The sequence below is a fragment of the Dermochelys coriacea genome, chromosome 9, assembly GCF_009764565.3.
Source record: "Dermochelys coriacea isolate rDerCor1 chromosome 9, rDerCor1.pri.v4, whole genome shotgun sequence".
Taxonomy (NCBI): Eukaryota; Metazoa; Chordata; order Testudines; family Dermochelyidae; genus Dermochelys; species Dermochelys coriacea.
Window position 1 is genome coordinate 3,054,001 of NC_050076.1, and position 23,090 is coordinate 3,077,090.

A 23,090-nucleotide genomic window follows, 5' to 3' on the forward strand; every position below is an offset into this window, starting at 1 on the left:
GGATCCTGCTGACTTCTCTTTGGTGCCCTGGACAGGCTCAAATCAAGATTCAGCATCCTACCCTCAGGATGTGGTAGTGATCCAGAGGTATTAGACGATCACCTCTGCTATTAAACATTATGGATAATTAGGAGGGATTGTGATGTCGTGAGCAAATGATTTCTGTTCTTGCTGTTTTATTTTGATTGTGGACGAGCAGAAACGAGAGCCGGCAGCAACACAAACCTTCTCTGGAGACATACCTCCCTTTGAATGTGTTTGGTTTGGGTTGTATTTCCATGCCCGTACGGCCTGACAGGGAAGCATGATCCACTCCCGGCTTGTCTCTCATGCAACGTTCTGAGATTCAGATAGACTCAGCAGCTGACTGTTTGTTAAATAAGGCTATTTCTTGTGGTTCATGTTGGTACATGTCATGGGGGTGACTGTTTCCAAATTCATTGTGACCGTGGTGCTTCTCAGACTGCAAATGACTAAACTGCATTATGATGGCCGAGAGGTAAAGTGACTGCGCCTAATCTCAGTTAACCCCAGTGTAAATTCAGAGTAACTCTAATGTAAAAACTATGTGAGATGAGAATTGGGCCTGGACTGTACATAGACCCAAGCTGCAAAATTTTGATCTGGATCCATATTTTCCCAACATGTTTGGATCCTGAATCTTACTTGGGGCCCAACTGGCGTATACACATCACCACAGATCCCTTTAGGTTAGAAAATGAGGATTTTGTTGCATTTAAGTTAACAAGAGCCGTACATGTGCACCTGACAACATAATTTGGTCTTCAGATGGCTGCTCAGTCACATGATCTGTATCATCTCTATTTCAAGACCACTATAAGAAGATTCAGTATTTCAGAAACATCCCATGTCAGCTCTGTTACAGTCTGGTCCAATGGGTGAACTAGCTCACATACCTGGGTAAACTTAAATCAGATAGAATGAACACACACATTTGATTGTATGGCAAGTATCTTCTAATGAAAGAGGGTAGGTTTATGTACTACATAGTACATGCTGCAATAAATAGATTCCAATAGGACAGCGGTTCTCAAACTGTGGGTCATGACCCCATGGGGTTGGGTAGTAATTTTTGTTGTCTGAAGGGAAGCATGGTGCCATTAAGTTTGAGAACTGCTGCAATAGGAGGAATCAGTCCTTAACTTTGGATTCCTTTGCTTGATGTATTTTGGGTCACATCATTTAAAGATACTTGCACATAGTTTTCTGTATATTAGTAATGCAGGAATATGGTATGCTTAACTGTGCATCATGCCAAGTAGAGTTACTATGTTATTTTACTCTATCTCCAGAGTGACTATTTTATCTTGTATTGGAAATTGAAGTCATTAGTTAGCCTCTGGTCAGGATCAGATGCCAAAGCTAATCTGAATTCTCCGGGAAGGTGTGCAATAGAGTGAAAAATCCCAGTATTGCCACTATTGCAAAATGCTTTGATTCACCCAGCAGGTTCCATCTGCCTGCTTCCTGACAAGCAGAGACCCAGCCAGCATGGGTCATTTGATGTCATACACTAGAACTGTCTGAGATGTGCTGCAGGAAATTGTGGGTCTATGCAATATGCCCTTGTGTATATTCGGAGTCCATGTGTGCTAAGTCATGGGGAAATTGTGCTGTAAGTGGGGAAGGCTAAGGCAGTTTCACATCACATACACATCGAAGCTAAAAATGAATAGAGTCAAGCCTGCAGCTTATGTTGTGGGTTTTGTCAGGTCTCACAAACTAAGCAGGGTCAGGCTTGATCATACTTGGATGGGAGACCTGCACAGAAAAATCAGCTGCCCACTAATGTGGAGATAGAAATCCCCAGCAGCAACCCAAAGGAATGAGGAAGTTTCTGCTATTGCAGAAAAACACATTCTCCCCCCCTAAAAAAATCTGCCCCTGGGGAGGAGCCGTTTATCACATTAAATATCTGATCTTTCCTCAGCACACAGTTATCATACAGGGGTTGTTCGTATGCAGTAAGAACTCCAGAAAATCCCAATACGGGATTCCAGTTGAAATTCTGGGTCCAGACCATCTTGCTCAGGGTCACACAGCAAGTCCAGGATAGAGCCAGGAACTAAATCCAACTCTTTTAAGTGCCTGAATCACAAGACCCCATTAGCCATGAAGGTCTCTGCATCCTATGGCGTAGATACTGACTGGTTTCACTTGGCCTTCCAATTGGATATCCAGTCTGCATTTTAATTTAGAGAATACAGAATTAAACAAGCCTTTCCTTTCTGTCCTGTTGGAGAGAAGCACGCCGAAGGGAGGGGAAAAACCCAAAGCCTGCCGGCTGTCAGACTTTGTAACATTTCTTTTTTGGTTTTAAGACCTTGTCTGTCCAATACACGCACCACTTGACCTTGCCTGATGCTTTGGACCGAAAGGCCTGCAGCTAACTGGTCAGGTGTGACCAGTCTGTCAGTGAGTTGTCAAAACATTAATGATCTAGGACCGTGTATTTCAGGATGAAAGTTTTAGCAGCAAGGAAATTGGATATCCAGCCCTGGCCATGACAGCTTTGAAATTGGGATTAAGGCAAGGAAGATCTTTTCAGCACTAGAAGAGATAAAGAGTGCGTCAGTGACGGTTTGTCTCCACTAAACCCTACAGTTTGAATTTAAGAGTCAAAGCAAAGCGACTATCTCGGTACATCAGACGCTTATGGCTGTAATAGGCCTCTTGAGCTCCTGGGCAGGTACTGTTCTCTTCTGCCCAGGTGACATGTTGCTTCAAAAGTTAGACTACACTGAAAATTGTGTGCGAGTCCTCACCCTCCTTCTTGCCAGCTCGGTATGACTGTATCTCTGGAAGCAAAGACGAACACATGTTGTCTACATGCTATTCCTACCTCTCTTTGGACACGGATGGTGCCCATCATGATATTTTGGGGGCTATCCTAATTTCATTGGGGTGTCCCTCTGACCTGTGTGCGATGTTTGTGGGAGAGGAAGGAATTGAAATCACTTTCAGGGCCAGTGAAACATTGTCACGCTGTGTGACAGCATAGCCAGGATAGGGTTGTAACAGCTGAATGAGTCAGGGTGTTGCCACTGAGATCAGTGAGAAGTGGATCAGGGCCTTCTTGAGGGATGTCTTACACAGCGGTCACAACTGTAAATCCATCTCCTGGAGAGCTAGAACGCTCTCTGGGTTATCAGTGCAAACTGATAAGGGGGGAAGAGTAGCCTTGTGACTAAGAGGCTAGTCTAAGATGCAGGAGGTTTGGGTTCAGTGTGCACCTCTGCCACAGTCTTAGGCAAGTCACTTCATTTCTCTGTGCTCAAATTTCCTGCCTGTAAAATAGGGAAATGAACAGTCCCTTTGTCCCTCCACTGTGTCTGCCTGCCTGTTTATAATGTACATTTTTGGGGGCCGGCACCATCTCTTTCTATGTGTACATACAGCACCCTGTGCAATCTCAGGTGCAGCCTCTAGGGCAATACAGGTTTCAGAGTAGCAGCCGAGTTAGTCTGTATTCGCAAAAAGAAAAGGGGGACTTGTGGCACTTTCGAGACTAACAAATTTATTTGAGCATAAGCTTTCGTGAGCTACAGCTCACTTCATCAGATCTGATGAAGTGAGCTGTAGCTCACGAAAGCTTATACTCAAATAAATTTGTTAGTCTCGAAGGTGCCACAAGTCCTCCTTTTCTTTTTAGGGCAATACAGCAATGTCAATACTATTATGAATGCCAGGTTCTATGAACGGTTATTTATTGATATCTATATCGGAGCAGTGCCAAGAGGTGCCAGGCTGGTTCGATGGCCCCCTGTGCTTAGCACTGAACAGACTAGGAAGTCCCTGACCCACAGAGATTACAAAATAAAATAATCTGCTCTCACCTCATTTTTACGGTTTCTGCACGATTACATTTCCTCGGTATTCATTGCAGACTGGGAAGTAAGGTTCTGTTTCCCCTGATTTAAGAATCTCCATTTTAACTGTCACACAACTGCATCTTGTTTTCCCCTCCTGCCACAGCCTGGTAATCAATGGCTCTGAGTGCAGAGAGGAGTTTCCGGCTAGTCCTGCAGAGTAAGAGCTGTTTATAGCATCATTACCTTTTTCAGACACTTGGTCAGATAACGAGATGCAGCAGAGGCAAGGGATGTGTTGGGATTCTCAGATAAGGAATTGAAAACCAGAATCTGTGCTGGAATCTGCCCATGCCCAAATGATCATTAAAGCGGTTGTGGTAGTTGCATTGTTAGATTACTCATTTCCTGAGAGGCAATTGCTTTTTTAAAGCATAGCACTGAATTCTGTAGGGAAGTTAAATTAGAATGAGACCAGAGCTCCAGTTCTTAATGTCTTCCAACCCTTAGAGGGATTAAAATCTGGACTTTTATTTGAATCCCAAATTTATGTTGCATAAAGGGGACAAACAGCCCCTTAAATCCAAACATACTCTGAGTTTTGGGGCTCTAGGAGACAAAATCTGGACCTGATCCTGGATCTTAATTTTGGGCCATCTTTAGTGGAAAAGGAAGCAAAGGATCAAATATTTCATTTGCAAACTCTCTGGGTTAGTGCGTTTGCCATCAGAATGCCTGCTATGCTATCAGCTCAGAGCTAATGCCATGCATAAAGCCACTCTGTTGTCAGTCTCAAATCCCACAGTCTGTTAGCTCCCCGGGCCTGTTCGCCTGCCTTTAACGTACCTGTGTGCGTGTGCGTGTGTGTGTGCATGCACAAGCAGCCATTGCTGGCCATGGAAGCATGGAAGTGAGCAGTTCGGCTGTAGGAGAGGAGTTAAAGCATGCAGCCTTCGGGTCTGCTTTTGTTAAATTGGAGGCTACGTGAGTGTCAGGATTGTAACATGTACAGCCCCTCTGAGGTCAGCGCTGATCAGGCAGGTTTGGGCTTTTTTACTCCGTCAAGCAATTTAAAAAATGCACATGATGACAGTATTAGTGACAATGGTCAGGTCAGAAGTTAGAAGCAAGATCCATTAGCAAGATGCTCTGATATCGAGAGATCCTGGCACCTGAAAACTCAGATGAGTTCTTGGAGGATAGGAAGGTGATCAGGAACAGTCAACACGGATTCACCAATGGCAAGTCATGCCTGACCAATCTGATTGCCTTCTGTGATGAGATAACTGACTCTGTGGATATGGGGAAAGCAGTGGATGTGATATATCTTGACTTTAGCAAAGCTTTCGATATGCTCTCCCACAGTATTCTTGCCAGCAAGTTAAAGAAGTATGGATTGGATGAATGGACGAAAAGGTGGATAGAAAGCTGGCTAGATCATCAGGCTCAATGGGTAGTGATCAATGGCTCCATGTCTAGTTGGCAGCTGGTATCAAGAGGAGTGCCCCAGGGGTCGGTCCTGGGGCCGATTTTGTTCAACATTTTTATTAATGATCTGGATGATAGGATGGATTGCACCCTCAGCAAGTTCGCAGATTTCACTAAGCTGGGGGTAGAGGTAGATAAGCTGGAGGGTAGGAATAGGGTCCAGAGTGACCAAGACAAATTGGAGGATTAGGCCAAAATAAATATGATGAGATTCAACAAGGACAACTGCAGAGTTCTGCACTTAGGACAGAAGAATCCCATGCACTGCTACAGGCTGGGGACTGACTGGCTAAGCAGCAGTTCTGCAGAAAAGGACCTGGGAATTACAGTGGATAAGAAGCTGGATATGAGTCAGCAGTGTGCCCTCATTGCCAAGAAGGCCAACAGAATATTGGGCTGTATTAGTAGGAGCATTGCCAGCAGATCGAGGAAAGTGATTATTCCCCTCTATTTGGCACTGTGAGGCCACATCTGGAGTATTGTGTCCAGTTTTGGGCCCCCTACTACAGAAGGGATGTGGACAAATTGGAGAGAGTCCAGCAGGGGGCAACGGAAATGATCAGGGGGCTGGGGCACATAAGTTTCGAGGAGAGGCTGAGGAAACTGGGCTTGTTTAGTCTGCAGAAGAGAAGGATGGAGGGGATTTGATAGCAGCCTTCAACTACCTGAAGGGGGGTTCCAAAGAGGATGGAGCTCATCTGTTCTCAGTGGTGGCAGATGACAGAACAAGGAGCAATAGTTTCAAATTGCAGTGGGGGAGGTCTAGGTTGGATATTAGGAAACACTATTTCACTAGGAGGGTGGTGAAGCACTGGAATGGGTTACCTAGGAAGGTGGTGGAATCTCCATCCTTAAAGGGTTTTAAAGCCCAGCTTGACAAAGCCCTGGCTGGGATGATTTAGTTGGGGATTGGTTCTGCTTTGAGTAGGAGGTTGGACTAGATGATTTCCTGAGGTCTCTTCCAACCCTCATCTTCTATGATTCTATGATTCTTGCCCAGGCATGGAGTCCTATGGAAGTCAATGGGAGTAGTCAAGTCATTGAAATCAGTGGGGGTACTTGTCTGGCATAATTCTCCATGGGACTACCCCAGTTTTCCTGAGTGGGATTACTCATGTGAGCAAGACCTACTTGCATGAGTAAAGATCCATTTCCCTTCATCAGAGTATGCAGGACCAAACCCTAAATTACACATCCTTTTGGCCAGAACCAAGTCTGTATTCTATCCGTGGAGCACCGCACATGATGATTATGTTAAATGATATTAATGCTATTTATGTACTCAACCTGGACAACATTTAGCATGGCTTTCATGGAAGTCAATGGGAGACTTGACATGGTCTGTAACTGGAGAAAAATCCCTGTGAAATAAAGACTGTCCTGCAAATCCATCCTTTCCTTTTGGGTGGAGAAGTGTTTATGGAAACATGGCAAACATGGGACTGGGGATCATGGGAACATGGGAAACATGCTTCCATAATGTCTAGTGCCACCTCCGTAAGCTCAGCAAAATGCAGCTCTTATGAGCGTAGACAATGCTAAAAATGAAGATGTTTACTAGGATTACTAGTCATTACTTCAGATGAATACATGTGGGAAAGACTCAATATTTAACAAAAGTATAAAAAATGTGAACTACATTCTGAGCTGGTATAAATCATCCTCCTGCCACTGACTGATTGACACCTGCTGAGGATCTGGCCCCAGTCTTGTTCCATAAGTAAAGAGAAGCCCATAAATACTCTGATGGAAGCAAAAACATTATTCTAGCAATAAATTATTTAGCTATTTCAGTGCACATAATTCAGATCCCTTTCTAAACAATGCCATATATTACTTGCAGAATGGCCGCGTTCTTTTACCGATGCTAATTTCAGTGACTGATTTCATGAAGCCATTTGTTTCTCCTTTCCATGTACATCACAGGGAGAACTTTATTACAAAAAGATCTCTCTCTATTCAGAAATATTGGGAATGGGAGCTTGATCCTGAGAGGTTCTGATCATCTGGGGCTGGATCCAACAGCCAGCAAAATCCATGGAAAGACATCCATTGTTGTGAGTGGGCATTGCATTGGGCACCCTGCTGTTGTTCCTGCTGCTGTGAGTGGCATTGCAGTGGGCTCTGCACCAGCCAGAATTAGGCCCAAATGGAGAGCCGCTGCAGCTAAGCCATCAGTGAATGTGTCTGCTCCAAGTGCATTACTGATGAATGAAGGGAAGGGAAAGGAAGAGCAATTTAGCAAAACTCCTTAAGAGGCCTCCTGCCCCAGTCTTCAGTTCAGGTGGACAAAGCATGCCGAATACCGTCCTGACTGCTTCCTGCAAAGCCCGGAGAGTCAAGGGCACTCAGGGCCTTGCAGGGTCAGGGGTAACACTGCATTTGTGCTGTAAGCAGCAGCCCTCTCTGTCCGATGTTGTGGCATTGTTATGCCAGCGCTGCTGGAGTGTGACACCTGCTTTGCCCTGCCATTATGCTCTCCATGCGGAACGATCGCTCAGTGATTAGACTGCAGCTGCTCAGCCCCACAGCACTTCCCTTCTGTGATCGTGTCAGATTCATGGTAGAAGCACAAGTGGTTGTGGTGCCTTCCCAGATGCTGCGTCCCAGCGGTTCCGGAGCTGCCATGCATACATCTGAGTCCCTCTGCAGTCCCTGTGCAGCCCAGCTGCATTGCTCATTCACAGAACATTATAGTCATTTCTCAGTGAGCAGTGTCACACCACAGAGCCCTGTAATCGCTTCCCAATCAGGTGGCGGTTAAACGAAATGTAGCTAATCCCTGGAAAGTGCTAGTGGCCCAGACAGATTCCTGTGTTGTTTTTGATGAGTGTGCATGCATCAATGGAATATAGATCGATCCGTCTCCCTTCCACAAACATCTGGGTGGCCATGTAGATAGGCATTTTTCAAAGGAAATAGAGTTAGCACAAATTAGATCAAAATTTATTTTTTAAATAGCAGATCTACTCGCTCTTTTCTAGTGGAGTTTGCAGTTCTCCTAGGGAAGAGCTTCTCAAACTGGGGGGAGTGGAATGTGTTCTGGGGGGAGGTGAGGGAAGCTTTAGGGAAAAAAACGTACTGCCCACATTTTACCCACAGCAATGAATTACTAGCAAGCTGATTCCTCCAGAAGTATCAGGTCCTCCGATGGCGCTGGGCGTCTGACTTTAAATAATGCTGGGCATTTTGACAGATTTCTGTTAAGCTTGCATAGCATTACACAAAGTCATTGCCATCTGTACGTTAACCCGTTTGCTACAACGCCGTGTGCACTTTTAATTTTAAGCATGGATCACAATCGCAGTTTTGCTTTTGCTCTTATTACAGTGGATTGTTGGCAGGAAAAAAAAAAAAACCTCAAGTGAAAAACAAAGAAAGCGAAACTGATTCGAGTGAAGCACCGCCCCCATGTATATCGGTATATGTACTTGTGTGGTGGGGGTGTCGGGCCCCATAACTACTCCAGACACAAGAAGGAGGGACGATCAAATAGGTTTGAGGACCACCGTCCTAGGGGAATTGGACTGTGATATAGAACTTTGCCCTCCTAGGCCTCAGGTTCTAATCCCGCCCAAGCTGAGAACTGAAAATCAGTAGTAGAGTTAGTCAAACAGCGCTAAGTATTTTTCATGGGAAAACTTCTTAAATTTCAATTTTAAAAAATTCCTTGAACTGTTTTTGGTTTTATTATAGGAATCACAAGCTGCAAAGAATTCAGTTTTTGCAAATGGTTTTCAGTAAGAAATTTCACTGTTCAAAAACCAAAAACATTTCACCAAATTTTTTTGACTGTTTGTGTCCTTCCTCCGCCAAAAAAAAATCTGCAAAATTTCAACCACTAGAAATCTTTTTGCAAAAATATTTATTTTTCTTGAAAAGCTGGTTTTGGTCCCAAAAAATGGTTCAACAAACTCTATTTTTTGTTAACCAGGTGTAGTCTTTAAGATGTGCTGACTGTTTGGGGGCCAGTGTGAATGGCTTGTGGGAGTCCATGGAGTCACGGCAGGGAATGAATTCATGAATAAAAAACACCCCAAGAGTCAGAAGACGAAAACTGAACCCTCCCTCCCGGACTCGTCCCCACCTTGCTCCCTGTATTGTTGTTGTCACCTGAACAGAAGGGATGTAAGCCACTGACTCAGGAGTCAAAAAGAAAAGGAGTACTTGTGGCACCTTAGAGACTAACAAATTTATTAGAGCATAAGCTTTCGTGAGCTACACCTCACTTCATCGTAAATGCATCCGATGAAGTGAGCTGTAGCTCACGAAAGCTTATGCTCTAATAAATTTGTTAGTCTCTAAGGTGCCACAAGTACTCCTTTTCTTTTTGCGAATACAGACTAACACGGCTGCTACTCTGAAACCTGACTCAGGAGTGTTTACTTCCCATTTTGAAGCGGTGTAAATGGCTGTATCAAATCCAAGAATAAAACTGACAACTGTTGGGATGGAACCTGGGACCTCTGAGGCTTCGTGTAGGAGCTTCTACTGTAGGGGTGGGCAAACTACAGCCCGGGGGCCACATCTGGCCCTTCAGACATTTTAATCTGGCCCTCAAGCTCCTGCCGGGGAGCGGGCTCTGGGGCTTGCCCCGCTCCATGTGTGTCATTGCTCTGCATGGCTCCCAGAAGCAGCAGCATGTCCCCGCTCCAGCTCCTACACGTAGGGGCAGCCAGGGGGCTCTGCACGCTGGCCCCGCCCCAAGCGCTTCCCCCACAGCTCCCATTGGCCAGCAACCGCAGCCAATGGGAGCTACAGGGGCGGTGTCTGCGGAGGGGGTCTGCCAGAACCACCTGGTCACGCCTCCGCATAGGAGCTGGAGTGGGGACATGCCGCTGCTTCCAGGAGCTGCTTGAGGTAAGCACCACCTGGAGCTGCACTCCTGACCCACTCCAGCGCCTCAACCCCCTGCCCCAGCCCCAGCCCTGATCCCCCTCCCGCCCTCGGAACCCCTTAGTCCCATCCTCCTGCACCCCAGAGCCCGCACCCCCAGCTGGAACCCTCACCCCCCCACACCCATACCCCAACCCCCGATCCAGCCTGGAGCCCCCTCCCTCACCCTGAACTCCTCATTTCTGGCCCCACCCCAGAGCCCACACTCCCAGCCAGAGCCCTCACCCCCTCCCACACCCCAGCCCCAATTTCGTGAGCATTCATGGCCAAAAAGTTTGCCCATCGCAGCTCAGCTGCATGAGCTAAAAGCCACATGGCTCGTAGCCAATGCTGTGGCAGACTCCTCAACCTCCAGCTGGGCTAGGTGCCATTAGAGGGGGACAGAGGGCCACACCAAGCAGGCAGGGGTCACACAAGGTAGGGCAAATCAGGTGCTGAAGAACCATGGCGATTCCCTGTTATCCTTCAAAGAGGAGGACTGAGACACAGGGGGAGGATGGTGTGGGGAACCAGTGCTGCTGGCACATTGAGAGAGGACTTTGCCTCCAGGGAGGCCCACCTGGCACATTTCACCAGCACTAACTTGACTTTAAAAAAGGCCACCCCACCCCATCCCCAGCTTTTCCATCTCTGCCCAGTAACTTACTGCATTTCTGAAATCAAGAAGAAAAACAAACCCCAAAATTGCCAGATAGTTCAGTCTGTGCAATTTTTGAGGTAAGAACTAGCCTATTAGTGTGAAACCATTTAAGTACATCTGCGGTTATTCCCTTTCTTTCAGCTGTAGTCAGACTGAGATAAGTGAAACAACAGTTCCTTGCTTGAGTTAATATAATTAATTTTTCCAGTAAAGCTGGTAGAGGATCTGCTGGTATTACCTTAATAGCTTTCCCCTGCTTTGTAGCACTCAAGAGTATTAGTAAAATTAGCAGCTAAAAGTAATACACATCATAGACTACTCCCAGAGTTGAGATGAAATAACCCACCTGTGTCAAGTTTGTTAGGACATCTATTGAACAAATAGGGTGGACAGCTTCAATAACCTCTTATCAGCATCCTCAAAGACATCAGCAAATGGCTCCACCAGAAACATTATGCCATAACACAGATGTGCTTTTCAAACACTCAAGGGCGTGACATTTACCACCACCACCAAGCAGAAGAAACTGATTATCTGTCTGTCTGTCCCTGACAGGACATGCTGCCATGCTTGGAAAAGTGACTTAAATCCCATTTGTTTCAGAGTAGCAGCCGTGTTAGTTTGTATTCGCAAAAAGAAAAGGAGGATTTGTGGCACCTTAGAGACTAACAAATTTATTTGAGCATAAGCTTTCTTGAGCTACAGCTCACTTCATCGGATGCATTCAGTGGAAAATACAGTGAAAACACAGTGTGCAGGTGAACGAGCCTCTGATAGTGTGGCTGATGTGATTAGGCCCTATGATGGTATCCCCTGAATAGATATGTGGGCAGAGTTGGCAACGGGCTTTGTTGCAAGGATAGGTTCCTGGGTTAGTGATTCTGTTGTGTGGTGTGTGGTTACTAGTGAGTGTTTGCTTCAGGCTGGGGGGCTGTCTGTAAGCAAGGACTGGCCTGTCTCCCAAGATCTGTGAGAGTGATGGGTCGTCCTTCAGGATAGGTTGTAGATCCTTGATGATGCGTTGGAGAGGTTTTAGTTGGGGGCTGAAGGTGATGGCTAGTGGCGTTCTGTTGTTTTCTTTGTTGGGTCTGTCCTTTAGTAGGTGACTTCTGGGTACTCTTCTGGCTCTGTCCATCTGTCTCTTCACTTCAGCAGGTGGGTATTGTAGTTTTAAGAACGCTTGATAGAGATCTTGTAGGTGCTCGTCTCTCTCTGAGGCGTTGGAGCAAATGCGGTTATATCGTAGAGCTTGGCTGAAGACAATGGATCATGTGGTGTGGTCTGGATAAAAGCTGGAGACATGTAGGTAACTATAGCAGTCAGTAGGTTTCCGGTATAGGGTGGTGTTTATGTGACGGTCGCTTATTAGCACCGTAGTGTCCAGGAAGTGGATCTCTTGTGTGGACTGGTCCAGGCAGAGGTTGATGGTGGGATGGAAATTGTTGAAATCCTGGTGGAATTCCTCAAGGGCTTCTTTTCCCTGGGTCCAGATGATGAAGATGTCATCAATGTAGCGCAAGTAGAGTAGGGGCATTAGGGGACGAGAGCTGAGGAAGCGTTGTTCTAAGACAGCCATAAAAATGTTGGCATCCTGTGGGGCCATGCGGGTACCCATCGCAGTGCCGCTGATCTGAAGGTATACCTTGTCCCCAAATGTGAAATAGTTATGGGTCAGGACAAAGTCACAAAGTTCAGCCACCAGGTTAGCCGTGACAGTATCGGGGATACTGTTCCTGACGGCTTGTAGTCCATCTTTGTGTGGAGTGTCGGTGTAGAGGCTTCTACATCCATAGTGGCTAGGATGGTGTTTTTAGGAAGATCACCAATGGACTGTAGTTTCCTCAGGAAGTCAGTGGTGTCTCGAAGACAGCTGGGAGTGCTGGTAGCATAGGGCCTGAGGAGGGAGTCTACATAGCCAGACAATCCTGCTGTCAGGATGCCAATGCCTGAGATGATGGGGCGTCCAGGATTTCCAGGTTTATGGATCTTGGGTAGCAGATAGAATACCCCAGGTCGGGGTTCCAGGGGTGTGTCTGTGCGGATTTGTTCTTGTGCTTTTTCAGGGAGTTTCTTGAGCAAATGCTGTAGTTTCTTTTGGTAATCCTCAGTGAGATCAGAGGGTAATGGCTTGTAGAAAGTGGTGTTAGAGATCTGCCTAGTAGCCTCTTGTTCATATTCTGACCTATTCATAAAAAGAAGAGGAGTACTTGTGGCACCTTAGAGACTAACAAATTTATTTGAGCATAAGCTTTCGTGAGCTACAGCTCACTTCATCGGATGCATTTGGTGGAAAATACAGAGGGGAGATTTATATACACACACAGAGAACATGAAACAATGGGTTTTATCATACACACTATAAGGAGAGTGATCACTTAAGATGAGCCATCACCAGCGGGGGGCGGGGAAGGAGGAAAACCTTTCATGGTGACAATACCAATACCACTTTCTACAAGCCATTACCTTCTGATCCCACTGTTGGTTACCAAAGGAAATTACAGCATTTGCTCAAGAAACTCCCTGAAAAAGCACAAGAACAAATCCGCACAGACACACCCCTAGAACCCCGACCTGGGGTATTCTATCTGCTACCCAAGATCCATAAACCTGGAAATCCTGGACGCCCCATCATCTCAGGCATTGGCACCCTGACAGCAGGATTGTCTGGCTATGTAGACTCCCTCCTCAGGCCCTTCGTTACCAGCACTCCCACCTATCTCCGAGACACCACTGACTTCCTGAGGAAACTACAATCCATCGGTGATCTTCCTAAAAACACCATCCTAGCCACTATGGATGTAGAAGCCTCTACACCAACACTCCACACAAAGATGGACTACAAGCTGTCTGGAACAGTATCCCCGATAATGTCACGGCTAACCTGGTGGCTTTGACTTTGTCCTCACCCGTAACTATTTCACATTTGGGGACAATGTATACCGTGAAATCAACGGCACTGCGATGGGTACCCGCATGGCCCCACAGTATGCCAACATTTTTATGGCTGACTTAGAACAAAGCTTCCTCAGCTCTCGTCCCCTAACGCCCCTACTCTACTTGCGCTACATTGATGACATCTTCATCATCTGGACCATGGAAAAGAAGCCCTTGAGGAATTCCACCATGATTTCAACAATTTCCATCCTACCATCAACCTCAGCCTGGACCAGTCCACACAAGAGATCCACTTCCTGGTCACTACGGTGCTAATAAGCGATTGTCACATAAACACTGCCCTATATTGGAAACCTGCTGACCGCTATTCCTACCTACATGCCTCTAGCTTTCATCCAGATCACACCACACGATCCATTATCTACAGCCAAGCTCTACGATATAACCGCATTTGCTCCAACCCCTCAGACAGAGACAAACACCTACAAGATCTCTATCAAGCGTTCTTACAACTACAGTACCCACCTGCTGAAGTTGAAGAAACAGATTGACAGAGCCAGAAGAGTACCCAGAAGTCACCTACTACAGGACAGGCCCAACAAAGAAAATAACAGAACGCCACTAGCCATCACCTTCAGCCCCCAACTAAAACCTCTCAAACCCATGATCAAAGATCTACAACCTATCCTGAAGGACGACCCATCACTCTCACAGATCTTGGGAGACAGGCCAGTCCTTGCTTACATACAGCCCCCCAACCTGAAGCAAATACTCACCAGCAACCACACACCACACAACAGAACCATTAACTCAGGAACCTATCCTTGCAACAAAGCCCGTTGCCAACTCTGTCCACATATCTATTCAGGGGATACCATCATAGGGCCTAATCACATCAGCCACACTATCAGAGGCTCGATCACCTGCGCATCTACCAATGTGATATATGCCATCATGTGCCAGCAATGCCCCTCTGCCATGTACATTGGTCAAACTGGACAATCTCTACATAAAAGAATAAATGGACACAAATCAGACGTCAAGAATTATAACATTCAAAAACCAGTCGGAGAACACTTCAATCTCTCCGGTCACTCGATTACAGACCTGAGGGTGGCTATCCTTCAACAAAAAAACTTCAAAAACAGACTCCAACGAGAGACTGCTGAACTGGAACTAATTTGCAAACTGGATACAATTAACTTAGGCTTGAATAGAGACTGGGAATGGATGAGTCATTACACAAAGTAAAACTATTTCCCCATGTTATTTCTCCCCCCCACCCCACCCCCCACTGTTCCTCAGATATTCTTGTTAACTGCTGGAAATGACCCACCTTGCTTGTCACCATGAAAGGTTTTCTTCCTTCCCCCCGCTCCTGCTGGTGATGGCTCATCTTAAGTGATCACTCTCCTTACAGTGTGTATGATAAACCCATTGTTTCATGTTCTCTGTGTGTGTGTATATAAATCTCTCCACTGTATTTTCCACTGAATGCATCCAATGAAGTGAGCTGTAGCTCACGAAAGCTTATGCTCAAATAAATTTGTTAGTCTCTAAGGTACCACAAATACTCCTTTTCTTTATCCCATTTGTTGTTACCTGTGGTAGTGATAGGGGGATACCAAAACACTCTCTACATTTTATGATCACTTTCCGTTCCTCCCAGAGGAGTCTTTGATATCAGTTGCACCTGGAGTTATTCCAGATTTACGCAAGTGTGAGTGACTTCAGACTCTGGTCCCACATGTGGTCAATAACTGGAAAAGTAACTGTAAAAATGAACCCTTTTCCCCAACATATCTACATCCTTTGCATCTTCAAGTCAGATTTGCTCACTGAGCAGCCTAAAGCAAAGGGTTGTGTTCTTACTCTTGCAGAGCCAGTGCCATTTGGGGAGATGAGCTGGATGTTGGGCTGCCTTATTTACTGTCAACAAAGGCATCAGCTAAATTCCAGGTGCAGAATCTTTATTGTTAGTGATAAAACATCTGAGGTAGAGGGAGCCCAGCTGATTTCAAGATCCCAGGATGCGTTGGCAGAAGTGGCAGTTGGAGTGAAACCTCTTTGTCTTTTAACAGAAACTGAGCCCATTTTGTAAGGAATCAGTGAAAGAGGAGAAATATGGAATCCCATGTTGCGATTCCTGCAGGGTTATTTGGCTGCCTTACAACCTTCCTTTACATTTTTTAAATGTTTTGCTTTTAGAGGAGAACAGTTTGTTTTATCAGCGTGTGAATGCAAGGGACAAATCCACTCTGATTTAGGTTACAAGTTCCTTAGGGCCAGGGCCATTTCTGTTATATGTTTGTACTGTACTTAGCACCATGAGGCCCTGACCTCCAATGACTACCACCTTAGAAATAAATAATAATAATAATTGCATTATCTAAATACAACCTATCTATCTGATCTCTGGTATTGCTAAGAGTCTTGCCCCTTGGTGTCTAAGCATTGCTGACTACAAACCGAGCCATAAGCCTATAAAGGGAGAGGAGCACTGTATCCCAATTTTTAGATGGTGACACTGAGGCACTCAGCAGGGAAATGACTTGCCCAATGTCACATAGCAAATGATTTCTCCAAGGTGACATCTGGACATAACCCTGGTACCCTCACTCCAAGTCTAACTGTGAGACCACAAAGATTGAGGCAGACCATGACAGGAGTTTGAGGGGATAATAATGCTTCCCCACCTTGGTAAGGGACTTTGAGATCTTAGGGGGCTGAGCACTGAGGAAGTAGAATGTCTCTCTTCTTTGTTAGTGTGTGTGGCCCAGCTCTCAACTCTCACAGATCTTAGGGCACAGACTAGGACACTGCAGAGTTGAGGGGAAAAGCACCAATGTAAGAGGCCTGTGTCTCCACCCCACGTAAGCTGTGTACTCCAAGACGGGGCAATGGCTGGGTGTTTGTGACTGCCCCTCACGGCAGTGACTACAGAGAACCGATATCGGGAGATCACCTGAAACACTGGTAACTGGTAAACTGCCTCGTATACATTTCTAAAGGACTGGGAAAGGCCATTGCATCCCCTCCTCTCACCCTCGGAAATACTGATTTTTAAGGAAACCAGAGAGATGTCATCAGACATGGCCAAACAGCCCATTCATTTGGGTTGTTTTTTTTGGTTTTCAATCTGGGCAGTGCTAATGATTGGTGTCGACTTCACTGCATGCAGCCAGGAAATGGACATTTTCTGCTGCACTTTATCTTCTCTGACTTCAAGGCCGTCGGCCCATGCAGGTCTGTTGCACATCAGATTTATTACCATACCAGCAATAGTTTATATAATCCCCCCAAAACACTTGGGGATAAGTACCATAACCCTGAGTGGTACTGAAAGCTCAAAAGGCTCCCTTTTAATTGTGGTGTGTAGAGTGCATGTTGGCAGCGTAGCTTATGGGTTTGTAGGGGCTGTCGCAGGAGCAGGGATCGAATGCTGTCTCTTCCTGGTCATTTTCACTTCTTGGTCAGGAATGAGCCCAGCATTAGCTGTTGGAACTGGGCTAATGGTTACATTTTAAAACAAATTGTCATTTACCTGATTTTTTTTCTTATTCAAACATTTCCAGGCTCTGTGCCCTCATCTCCTTATTGCCCCACTTTTTAATAAATAAAATGCAATTTGTGGCTTAAACCTCCATCTCTTATCATCCCTTGCACACTTTCCCTTCACAGCTGCCTTTTGCCAGAAGGTGGACTCTGCATTTGTTTAAAGAGATCGCTGTTTCTGCTGCTGGCAACCACACGCTCACAGACCTTGTTGGGGAGGCCAGGCAGGGGCTGTGCCCAGAAAAGGCAACCACAACAGGAGAGGAGTGACAGAGCCATGCCGCTGCAGCCCCCCCCTTTTACCTAGCAGTTATCAAACACAGTTATCAAACACACACTGTAGATTGTTCCTACAGAAACACCCAGCCATAGGGCTTCTAAAACTCTCTGTCCCTTCACACTCCATGGCTCCTTGCACACGCTGATGCAGGCTTGGATGTGCAATGGCCCATATCTGAGCACTTTTAAAGCACATCCACTGCAAACTCTCTTGACACATAGGGGTATGGTTTACAATCAACCAGAGAGCCTTCCATTTTAGGAGATTAGATCTACATAGTCTTGCTCTCCCTATCTCTCTGTATATTTCTCTCTCTCACTAAACTGACTGTAATAACAGAGAATATTGATGATCTCCCGTTGATGCCTGGTTTAACTGATTAGTGATTAATTCCTTCCATTGCTTTGTGTTCTCTCTCTCCCTGCAGGATATTTTCACACCAGAGTGCAAATTTAAGGAATCGGTCTTTGAAAACTACTACGTTATTTATTCTTCCACACTGTACCGGCAGCAGGAGTCTGGACGAGCCTGGTTCCTGGGGCTCAATAAAGAAGGTCAAATTATGAAGGGGAACCGGGTGAAAAAAACCAAACCCTCATCACATTTTGTACCCAAACCCATTGAAGGTATGGACAGTTCCCACTCTCTCTCCCCTGGGGCAGATGTGAGCCCCCAGGGGGTAATGGGTAGAAGGGAGGTGGACTGTACTATGGTTCAGCAGAGTGGAGTGGGGACTATACCCTACAGCAGGGACAGTAGTGTAAGAGCTTCCGATTTGAAAGACACTGCACCATCGATATTGGAGCCTGGCTGGCTGCCTTTGCTGTGAGCTCCGCAGCGCCGTCTCAAACTGTGAGCCGGCAGGTTGGGTTACTAGAGAACGAGCTGTAAAACCCAACCAAACAGGGGGTACAGGCTGAGTAAAGAGCGTAGTACAGGGATAGTCAAGCCTTTTATCTAAGTCATAAGTTCAAATACAACCTTTGTCTGAAACGGCCATAGTGCGTTGCCATCTCTGATAGCTCCTTGGAAGCCTTTGTCAAGAGTCTGGGGGAATCTCAGTCCAATTCCGAGTCACCAACTGTCCATCTTGCAGAGTGTGTCTCTGGCGAGAGAGCCGGGACATAGACAATGAACTACCCACGCTCCCCTGGAGGCTGTCCTGACACCCCAGGGGCAAGGCATGTGATCAGGCCAGCACGTGGGCAGCTCGCCTTGATGCACCCATCCTGTGGTCCCCAGGGTTATTCACCCTAGTGCCCTTCACAGACACTAACTTTACATTGGAAACAAACCCAGAGATTTCCTCCTGGTGACGAAAAGTGAATGGTTTTGTTCCCAACAGGAATTCCTCTAGGTCTGTATTGACAGTGTCAGAAATATTTACCTAAGATGAGAACATTTCAATGGGCCAGCATTGCTCTCTCCAGCTTCTCCAAGTCTTCCGCAGCTCCCAGGGCTCGTCTACACACCCAGAGTTACACCGACCTCCCTAAAAGTGGGGTTTTAACCTGGTTTCAGTCAGCCAGTGCATAAGGCTGTTTGGGTGCTCTTATTTTGGTTTAAAGCATGCTTATTTCAGTTTAGCTGAACTCTGTAGCAATAGGTTATAGTTGAACCACAAAAAGCTGACATAAGAGTGTCCACGCAGGGTTTGCACTGATAGCTGATGCAAACTTGTATGAAGACAAACCCCTGACAAACACTCATACTCTGCTCAGCATGAGTGGCTGAAATCCAGAACCAAACTTCTTTTCAGGGCAAAAGGAAAGGGAGGAAAGAAAATAAGAGAGAGAGAGATGCTGAGGGCTAGTCAACACAGAATTCCACCAGTGTAACTAAAGATGCAATTTTTACCCTGATTTAATTAGGCCAGTGGCACTGTGTGTGTGGACACGTACATTGGCTTAAACCTGGCTTACAGCAATTTAGCTTGTGTTGGTAAATTTACTTGCACGAGCTGAGCTGACAGAACCAGCTTTACTCTTCTAGGAGACTGCATACAGCGCTGCACCAATCTAACTAAATTGGTATAAGTTACACCACTATAGCCTGTGTGCAGGCAGCCCGAGGCACTGTTGTGGTGTTTGCCTAGGATGGATGATTTTAATTAGGAAATGTTTTCTCTCTTGCTAACAAAAGTAGCAGAACAGAGCCCAGGCTCTGACTCTGGAGCAGGCTGGGGCTCAGAGCAAGGGCTGAAATGGCTTCAGACCTGCAGCTTTTCTGTGCTGCTCCCAGAGTGCGTTGTCCTTTGCTCGGAGGAGAAGGTTGGGCTCCCTGAAGAGTGGAGATGAATGGCATGAGAATGGCAGGAAATCCCTTCTGGCAGGTGGCTGAGACAGATGAATTCCAGACCACGCGTGAACTCCCCTGCAAACCCCTTCCCCCACAGCTACATCGTCAAGGTCATTAGTAGCAGAAAACCATGCAGAACCTAGGCCTGAGTCTCTGTGGCTGCCAGGCGTTGGCTCTGAGTTGAGGATGCTCAGTTGTGGGACTCCCTCCCTGGAGCCCGCAATGGTCACCATTGGAGTATGCAGCCGGCCTGTTTATCTCACCTGGCCTCCCTCTGACCATTTCCCCCACCACTTTCTTGTCTGCCTTCTCCTCACCCCGCATCTCCAGCTTCGCTGGGCTGGGACCCGTTTGGGAGTGGAGTGGTTTCCCCAACAGCAGCTGAGTTTGCCCTTGTGAGCTGCCCGGCTGTGTGCGGTGGAGGGGCGAGGGGGGGTCCCTTAAAGTGAGGGATTCCGTTTGCGGCTATGTATTTGGGTTTTCATGCGGGGCCCAGTCGGTGCCTGGTGGGCGGATGTCACTGGGACACTGCTCCCTGCGAGCCACACGGCTGGGAGGCAGAGAGGCCTGACTCAGGGCTGCATTCTCACGACAGTAGATGCTGCTGATGCGGCTTCAGTTTCCAAAACTCCAGTGCAGCCCTGGCGTTCCTTTCCCTCGCCTGCATCCCTCTGCCCACGCGCGCGTCAGTCGTCGCTGTAATCCAGAGCGAGCCCGGCAGCCACAGTAAGGAGTCCTCCACCCCTTCCCTCCCCCAGCTGCATCCAAGAGCTGGCTGCCGCCCAAGCAAAGGCAGGTGCAGCCTGCCAAAGCCTTCCGCTGTCTGGGGCCGCGGCTTGAGCAGGGCTCTGTTCCCAAGCCGAAGATGAGAGGTCGGCGGCAGAGGGGTTGGAGTGAAGTTGGCTCCGTTCCACGTGACTCGGCTCTGCCCCATCCACCAGGCTGTGCGAGCAGGGCTAAGGCGAAACACAAGCCGTGGGGAGAGCGTTGCGCTGCCACCGACGCCGGCAGCCACCCCCTCCATGAGTCTGAGACGAGCACAGAATATTTCACGGGAACTTCCCGGCCAGGGTGAAGGTCCTGGATGGCCCTCTAGGGCCAGGAGGATGGAAAGAGGTGACCTGTATAGGACCTTTCCCCCCAAGGCTGCGTGTGTGACTGTTTATCTCCTCCTATGTTTCTAGCTCAGCCAGCCCGAGAGCCCCCCAATCCTTTGTGTGCGACTGTAATAGGGTGGCTACTGTCTGAGCACCCCCTGGTGGCCAGGGGTACCTCTCCAGAACACTGCCTCTCTTTTCCTTCTTCAAAACTCCACGCAGTCCTGCTCATCCAATCGCAGCCCTGCTTGGGGTCCAGTTTCTTTATTAACACAAAGTTCAAAAAAACAAATCTTACCCCCTGCCTGATGGTGGGCACAGCCCCTCACCCCCACCCCCCAGAGGTGTGTCCCTTTCTGTTGTCGGGGCAGCAGGAGGAAATGCAAGGCCAAGGATGGTCTTTTTGCCTTCTCCCAAAGCCCCAGCCCCCTTCACCGGGGACCACTGCAGGAGACCCTCCCTCCCAGCCACTTCTCTTCTGCAGTTCCCTTTCTACCTCTGCCTCTTAGGTCTGACCTCCCTCTGACCCTTTTTAGCTCAGGTGCAGCCTCAGCCCCCTTAAAATGTCCCTACCACAGGGCAAGACTATTATCCCTATTCTGCAGAGGGGGAACTGAGGCACAGAGAGATTAAGATACATACCCAAGTTCACACAGGAAGTTTGTGGCAGAGCTGGGAATAGAAGCCAGATCTTCCAAGACCAAGGCTAGTGCCTTAACCACTGAAAAAGCCTTCCTCTTTCTTTGGGAATGTGACCCCCATGAAGGGCCATGAGAGTTAGTGCTGGGAGGTGAGTCTGTTGAGGAGGCTTTTTGCCTGCTGGAGAAGAGAGGCTTCACAAACTACATATACAGAAATCACATCACCCACCACTGAATGGCAGCCACCTCTGAGGTGAAACTTGGCAGCAGTTTACCAGTGTGCACAAAACTACACAGCAGCTTAGTTTAAACAAGAACTGCAGAAACACCAAAACCAGGCCTCCATGCTCCAATAGCTACCAGCCGAGGGAAATGTGTTCTTTTACTTCAGCTGGTGAAACTGTTGCTTCTGGATTCAGAATCCAATGCAAGTGCCAACAAGACAGAAAACTAACAAATGCAAAACACCTCAAAAATGTCTTAAAATGGCTTTTCTATACAAAAAAAGCAAGTTTTAAGGCATGGTGACTCTACAAAAATGCTTTCAAGTCCTACAACCTGAAGGTTATTTGGGGATCCTTAGTTAATGTATGGCAAGGTGCCCGTGTGGGATACAAACACACACACTGCACACCTCTTGCGATATTTTAATTTTTGGTTGCTGTGGCCTGAACTCAAGGAGCCATTAAAACGTGAGCTTGTGGCCTGAGCCAGGCCAGTTGGCATGTGTGGAATCACGGCTTGGGCCCTGTGCAACCTTTTAAAGCCATTTCAATCTGAGTGTCTATAGCCGCAGGGACTGAACCTATCCTCTGCCCTGCTGCCAAGCCAGTGGGTGTCTTTCCATTCACTGCCATTGGCTTTGGATCAGGCCCTTACAGTGGGAATATTTGGCTGTTTATATCAACTCTGCCCCTTTGTAGGGATATTTCCTGCTTCACTCTCCAAAGTACCCGCATTTCCCCTTTCCTAGCACTAGACCCTGGAACCAGTGTGCAGCCCAAGGGGAAGATGGTATCTTCCTTCACTCAGCAGAGAGGCCCCAGGCCGGCTATTGCAGCTTGGCATTGCAGTTAAGCACCATGGCTTGAGCCAGACCTCCTCTGTGGTGGAGAATGGTCAGTGGGTCACCTTATCCTACTACCTCCCTGCCTGCCCCCATAGCTTCCCGGCAGGCTGGGGAGCAAGGGGCATCATACAGAGACCCCTGAATCTTCCCCAACTCTTTCCCCATAGTGGAACTACCCCAGTTCTGCTAAATCAGAGCACTCGGTCGCCACGGTGAAGTGGAGAAGGGGAATTTCACTCCCAGGTGCTGTCTGCACTAGGAAGATGTAGCGGGTTCAGCCCCAGTAAACACAGATCATTGTCTTTGCTTCTAGTAGGTGCTGAGCAGCATTTAGGGGGGCATGGATCAACGTTCATGTCACACTGCCCTTCACTACCCGGCCCAGGCCGGGGAAGCTAATG

General features: G+C 47.3%; 1 protein-coding gene across 3 annotated transcripts in view; it reads left to right on the forward strand.

Annotated features, from left to right (window-relative positions):
- Positions 1-23,090, forward strand: part of FGF12 (fibroblast growth factor 12) — a 309,214-nt gene that overhangs the window by 278,930 nt on the left and 7,194 nt on the right. For all 3 annotated transcript variants that reach the window (XM_038417131.2, XM_043492340.1, XM_038417130.2), the window contains exon 4: positions 18,012-18,210. In XM_038417131.2, the coding sequence (XP_038273059.1) occupies positions 18,012-18,210 (199 nt within the window). The remainder of the gene's footprint in view (positions 1-18,011; positions 18,211-23,090) is intronic.